This window comes from Humulus lupulus, chromosome 1 (genome assembly GCF_963169125.1).
Source record: "Humulus lupulus chromosome 1, drHumLupu1.1, whole genome shotgun sequence".
Taxonomy (NCBI): Eukaryota; Viridiplantae; Streptophyta; class Magnoliopsida; order Rosales; family Cannabaceae; genus Humulus; species Humulus lupulus.
The window spans coordinates 256,763,822-256,770,599 of record NC_084793.1 but is presented as its reverse complement, the minus strand read 5'-3'; the positions used below and the strand labels follow the sequence as shown (position 1 = coordinate 256,770,599).

General features: G+C 31.7%; 1 protein-coding gene across 1 annotated transcript; it reads right to left on the bottom strand.

Annotated features, from left to right (window-relative positions):
* Window positions 1-208: 208 nt before the first annotated feature.
* LOC133805774 (ras-related protein Rab11D) lies at window positions 209-2,397 on the bottom strand. The gene is made up of 2 exons (XM_062243930.1): window positions 1,981-2,397; window positions 209-860 (listed from the first exon to the last, which is right to left on the bottom strand). The coding sequence occupies exons 1-2, from the start codon at window positions 2,211-2,213 to the stop codon at window positions 413-415; spliced, it is 681 nt and encodes a 226-aa protein (XP_062099914.1). The 5' UTR covers window positions 2,214-2,397; the 3' UTR covers window positions 209-412.
* Between the last annotated feature and the right edge of the window lie 4,381 nt (window positions 2,398-6,778).

The following is a 6,778-nucleotide window of genomic DNA, read 5'->3' as shown; positions in this document are numbered from 1 at the left end:
TATAAAAAATTAAATATTTTACCTACTCGTTAGGAGAGCTCAACATTCTGTATTACGAGTATAATTAAACATGTCTTATATAAAGTTTAATTTAATGGAAAAGCATGAGAAGCTCTCCTTTTTCTAAATATCATTGACATGATTGATTTAGGTGAAAAATAGTGTAAAGTTAAGTAAAAGTGCACAAAAAGTTAAAAAACACAACTAATAACAAATCTGCAACTCAGCTTCAACTTTAGTTCTTTCTTCCCTTGTCATAACGGGCAAGTAGTTCAGCTGCCCATCCAAACTAAAGGCTAAAACAATGTAAACATATACAAATGAAAAAGCACCACCCATCAAAAAATTGCTATTTTAGAGATTTTAAAAACATAAATCTTGTATTTGAGATCCACTTTGTTCAAAGATTAGATCACGATGATGTACAACACATCTTGTTCTTTTCTGGGATAACTTGTGCAGGACCTGGGACGATGATCTTCTTGCCAGTAAGGGATGCAGGGTTACCATTTCCTTGGTTTTCATCAGCAGCAAGGTTTTTCTTGTTCACAATGTTGAAAATCTCTGTCAGCACGGTCAAGAAGGCATTCTCGACATTAGTTGATTCCAGTGCTGAAGTCTCCAAGAAGAAAAGCCCTTCTTTCTGAGCAAATTCTTTAGCGTCTTCAGTGGGGACTGCACGCTGGTTCTCTAGATCAGTTTTGTTTCCAATCAGAATGATGACTATGTTCTTGTCAGCGTGGTTACGTAGCTCTTCCAGCCAACGCGGTATGTGATCGAAGGTCTGCCGTTTGGTTATGTCATAAACAAGCATTGCCCCAACAGCTCCCCTATAATATGCACTCGTAACTGCCCTGTATCTGCTCAAACACCATAAGAAGACGAATTTTAAGTGCACAATTCAATGAATTCATTGTTGGCAAAAGTTAGAACATTTGTACTTTGAAAAGAGATTCACTTCAAGTGCTTGTAAATTACACATACCACTAAAACTTTGATGAGATGAACCATGTTGAGAAAATTACAACCGGTAATTTCTTAAGGAAGCAAATGAGGCATGCAAAACCTAATTATCCAATAACCCCACACAACATTTTACATTTAAACACATTGAAAACACAAATATTCATGATAAGAAATCTTCAAAAGCTCACCTTTTAAAAATAAAATCTCAACTTCTATACTAAAAGTTGAAGTTAAGAGCTTGTGAAACACGCTATTATTTATTATAATTCTATAGAAAGGCAGACTCCTTTAAGTTCCACAAGGATATCCATCAGAGAGAACCTATCTAATCTAATGTAAAAAAAAATTAATTAATATTGATCCATATTAAAATAAAACCAATGGTTCCAAGAAAGACCAATCAAACTGAACCACATAATTGAGACCATGTTGTACCCGGAAACCAATTATTTACCGTAAGTAATTTCATGATTAAATCCAGCACTCTTGATATACCTATATATTATGTATTAGGAAAAACAAAAACAAGTAGTAAAATTATCAATGGGTTGCAGGGCTATGCATCGCAAAGGCATTTCATAAAATAATATTCTGATTAAGAAAAAAATCACATCATATCTAAAAAGTAATACCTAAAAGTTCGATTTGGATATAAATATATATTTTTTCTAAGATCACGGGTGACATAGATGAAAGCCACAAAATTTCCCTTTTTCCTAGTAATAAAAACCACAAAAAAGAAACAGGATTTAAGCAAAACAGATTTTTCGGCGCTTTCTCCTCCATTGAGGCGTAACTAAAATAATGGACCTTAACCTTAATGCTAGGCCTTACCAAAATCACTGCAACTTTTAGCGTTAAAATATCAATCAAAGAAGCTAAAATCCTAGATATAATATTAGCCCACTCAATTCCAAATTAGATCAATTATTTTTCAAAACTAATCCTACGAAGACAACTAATAATGAGAGAAATGCCAGAAGTAAACAAGCGAAGGAGGGAAGAGTTTGTTACCGTTCCTGGCCGGCGGTATCCCAGATCTGAGCCTTAACACTCTTGTGCTCGATGACGAGAGTCCTAGTTTGGAACTCGACGCCGATGGTGGCTTTCGAGTCCAAGCTGAACTCGTTCCTAGCGAACCGAGATAGTATCTGAGACTTCCCCACCGCCGAGTCTCCGATCAGCACCACCTTGAACACGTAGTCTATCTTCTGGCTCGTATCGCCGTATCCTCCACCGCTCGCCATTTTCACACTAATCCTTTCTCTCTCTAGAACTCACCGGAAAATAAAGAGAGAGATTGAGATTGAGAATCCTTTCTAGATCTCCAAAGTGTTTGATAGTTTTCAATTTTTTCTGCTGTGACTTTTGATATAATGAATCTCTGTTTTTTTATTTTAAAATAAAAGGATTTCAAAAGGATATTAAATCTCAATTATGTGGGAAGATGGAAAAAGGAGTAGACTTGGGTGTAACGTTTCCATCCCACGGTGGTGGAATTGGCGAATTATAGATTGCCACGTGACGTGATGTTGAGTACAATTCTGGATTGTGACGTGGCGTATTACGATTGGGTATAACTGAGAGTAGATGTGGTGTGGGTAAACAGTAAAAGAGAAGAGAAGAGAAAAAGAAAGGCGAAGGAAATGGGTTTGGGAATGATCGCGGTGTCAGGGATTGGGTATGAGGGGCATGTTTGGAGTGAGTTGTCTGCTTGGTCGACCCTGACACAGTTTTCTCTGTTCCCAAAAGAGAGAAGGAAAGTAACATTTGCTACGCTCAAGACTCAACACTCCACTTTCAACTTTAAAGCCCAACTCAAACAATGGACTAGCCCGATGCCCAGTTTCATACAGTTTTCGAAAAAGCTAAAAAGAAAGATAAGTTTTAAAGTTGTGTTGTGTTTGATATTGTTTTCTGTTTTTTGTTTTTAAAGTTGTGTTCTCAGAAATGAAAATAGAAAACTGTTTTTGTCGTTTTCAAAAAATAAGAGGTGTTTGGTTAATGTTTTCTAAAAAATAATTTTTTAGTTTTATTTTTTTTAAAATCTTAAATAAAATATTAACAAATATATTTACAAAGATAAAAGTATTTTAAAAGTTTGTAATAAATAATGAGATAAAATAATTTGAAAAAAAAATGATGAAAAATAAGAAGTGAGAAAGTAATGAGAGAAAATTTGATAGAAATTGAGAAGAGAGAAATTGATCCAAGAAAAATTGAGAGAGAATGTGATGAGAAAGAAAGTGAAGAGAGAGAAGTGAGTAGAGAGAAAGTGATGAGAGAGGAAATGACGAGAGAGAAAAAATGATGAGAGAGAAAATGATGATATATTAAGTGATGAGAGAGAAAGTGATGTGAGAGAAAGTGAAGAGAGAGAAACTAATGAGAGAGAAAATTATGTGACAATAAATGATGTTAGATAATAATAAATAAATAAATGATGTGAGAAAAAAAAAGATAAACAAAATTTTTTTGAGAACAACAGAAAACAACTTTTTGTTGTTCTCAAAATTTTCTGTTTTTTGTAACTTTGTTTTTAAAAATTGTTTTCTGAAAACAACGCCAAACACCCTAACTTGTTTTCAAAAAACAATTTTTAATTTTTAAAAACAAAAAACAGGTTTTTAGTTAAGTTGCCAAACACCCTCTAACTCTTTTTTATGTTTTTCTTTTAATCAATACAATAATGTTGCTTTTAAATAACTCTAAACCTTGTTGTCTTTTTTTTTTTTTTTGAGGGCTTGTTCCGAAGAATTAAATAATTTTTTCATATTCGAAATTTTAAATTATTTTTTAATTATAAATAAATTTTAAATAATTTTTTAAAGTTAGAAAATATTTTAAATTTTTTTATTTATTAATTAAAATTAAGAAAAAAATTGATATAAAATATGAATTTTGCAACAAAAAAAATTGCTTAATGACTTAAGGGTAACATTTCATATTACTTTCTGACGGCAAAAAAACTCCCTAGTGACTTAAGTGCAATATTTTAGACTACTTATTGATTTTTGCAGCAAAAAAAAAACTTAGCGATTTATGTGTAATTTTTTAGACTATTTACTGATTTTCGCCTTGCAAATTTCTCTTTTATTTTTGAAAATTTTAGTTGATGTGTTGTGCAAATTTGGTTTAGTAAATTTCTTTTTCTTGTATATGTTGATTTTTTTTTATAAAAATTGGTAAAATGTAAACTATTTCTTAAAAAAAATTAGTGAAACATCAACTGTTTATTGAGAATTGTATATATCTTTAAATTTAATATTTGAGTTAGAATCAATTTTATAAAACAACTAAATATTATATTCAATAAATTATAAGATAATCCCCTATCAAAGAATTATCCTAAATTATATATCTTCAGCCAATTTTCAACAAAATTAGAAACCAAAAAGAAAAGAAAAAACACCGAGATCATACAAATATAGTTTATAAAATTTCAAAATATGTGTTTACCTAATATTTTATTCCAATTAGTTGCACACATGATTTCTTTCTTGATTCCTTTAATGTTGATGTTTCGATTATCAAATTAAAAAGAATTGGTAGTTTTTGCGATAAGTATTTTTTGGGTTGTGAAGTTTTCTTTGAAAATAAAAAGATTGAAAGTGAAGTGGGTGATAAAAAATTATAAAGATTAGAAGAAGAAAAGTTGATTTTTTTTCTTCAAAATAATGGAAAATAATTGATGAAATAGTAAAATTGAAAGAAAAAAAGCTTAAATAAATTGTAGAAATGAAAGAAAATGTAGCATACAAAAAATAAATGGAAAAAAAGGTTGTCCTATATATTTATATTTTTTAAAGAGAAAAGTATGTAATAGGATAATTTTGTAGGCTAAGTAGGATATTTGAAAGGAAAAAAAAAGTTATAAAGTAGCATAAAAGATAAGATCAAGTATATATTTGAAAAAAGAAAAAAAATTATAGCAAAGTAAATTTTAAACAAATATACAAATTGTAGTAGAGAGTGTGTTAACGCAGATTTTCGTCAACTAAAAATAAGAGCGATTAAGCTAGTAAATTTAGAAAATAAAAGATGTACATATAGATTTTACGTGGTTCAGTGCTTAAAAATCTACTTAGTCCATGAATTAGTATCATTGATTGGAGAGAACCAAGTGTTACAATTATAGAGAATTATTTCACCATAACTCTCTAGTTATTTCTTCAGAGTTTTTGTGTACATAGTAATGAGAAGATTTACTCCAAAATACAACTATGAGTCTTCAATTTATAATTGAAACTCTCTAAAATATCTCCTCCATAAAATCAGGAAGGAGTTACATCTTTTTTTTAAAAAAATTTAAAATAACGTTATTAGATTTTTTTTTTACATAAATATCTATTTGAGTTTAAACTGTGAATTAGGGCTGCACATCGGACCCGAAAACCCGACAACCTACACCCGAAAAACCTGAGAAAAAGACGAAACCCATTTTTTCGGGTCGAATCAGGTAATCGGGTCAGGTTCAGGTGGCGGAATACAGTAACTTCGAGTTCGGGTAACCCAAACCCGACTTAACCTAATTTTTTTTTTTCCAATTTTAATTATTTTACATTTTTTTATCTTAAAATAATAAAAAATAAAAACTAAATTTTACATCTTTGGAGTCTATGAATTTTAAATTTTAGAATTGAGTGAATTGCAATAGCTATTAGCCAATACTCAATAGTTTTATAAATTAAAATTTTCTAATTAGTAAGTTTCTTAGTATATAAAACCTTTATGTACTAAGAAGTATATTTTTAATTAATGGTAAACTATTGATCACTTAAAAGTTCACAAAAATAAATAGGCCAAATTGTAAAAAAAATAGTTAAAAGTCTAATTTTGTAAGTGTAGAGGGCAAAATGTACAATGATTGGAAATGATGGATCACGGGCACTGACAACCTGTAGAACAAAGGAAGAAAGACCGTGAAAGCCTTGGGACAGCAGGGTGGTGCTAGCCGAGGGGACTCCAACGGTCAAGTGAGTAAGCAATTCGAGTATAGAATAAAGAAATGTAAAGAAAGTAAACAATAAGTAAATAACTCCACCGTAGAATGATGGTGAGGGGATGATCTAAGTGATCGGTCCGATAGTATTAGAGAGAGATTGGGAGCCTTTGAGTGAATGGTAGATAGGAGTTCCGTCAGTCCATTCGTCCTCCTCTTCAGAGGTCTAGAAACTTGCTTTAATAGAGTTTTGAATGATCTGTTACTTAGCCACTGAGGAGTGATCTTCCTCCTTCAGGAGGAATATCCATTCTCTTGGGTGAGTTGTAGAATGACTTAACTTCATTCCTCACGTTTTTTACTTGTTCTATTGCTATAAAGCCTTTTGAGCTTAGGATCGTAGTCAAAACTCAACGCTATTCTTGATATGTGGGGTTATGTTCGTTTGGGGTTGAGATTGGGCCTAGTTGTTCAAAGTAGCTTCTTACTGACTGGACTTGATGGACTCTTTAATGTTTAATTGGATGTGGGCTGATGGCATGATTGATTCGGGTCTGGTGCAATTTTTGGCCACTACAGTTTGTCCCCTTAGTTTCCGAGTCAAGTTAAGTTGGCTCGGAGAGTAGTAGCGTCGACTGGCAAAAAATTGAAATATGCAATCTTTATTGACAATTCTATTGAGTGAGACCTAGATAAGGTAAAAAATGTTGGATTTGTGTTGAGGTGTGATGTAACGCCCTGGATAGCCAAGACCGCTACACTGTGTACTTATAAAGGTGTAGGACCTGCTAATCAAGTCATTTAGTTAAAAACGTGTCACTAACCATGAATGTGCTAGGGTTAAAAAGGGTTTTGGTCTCAAGAGATACA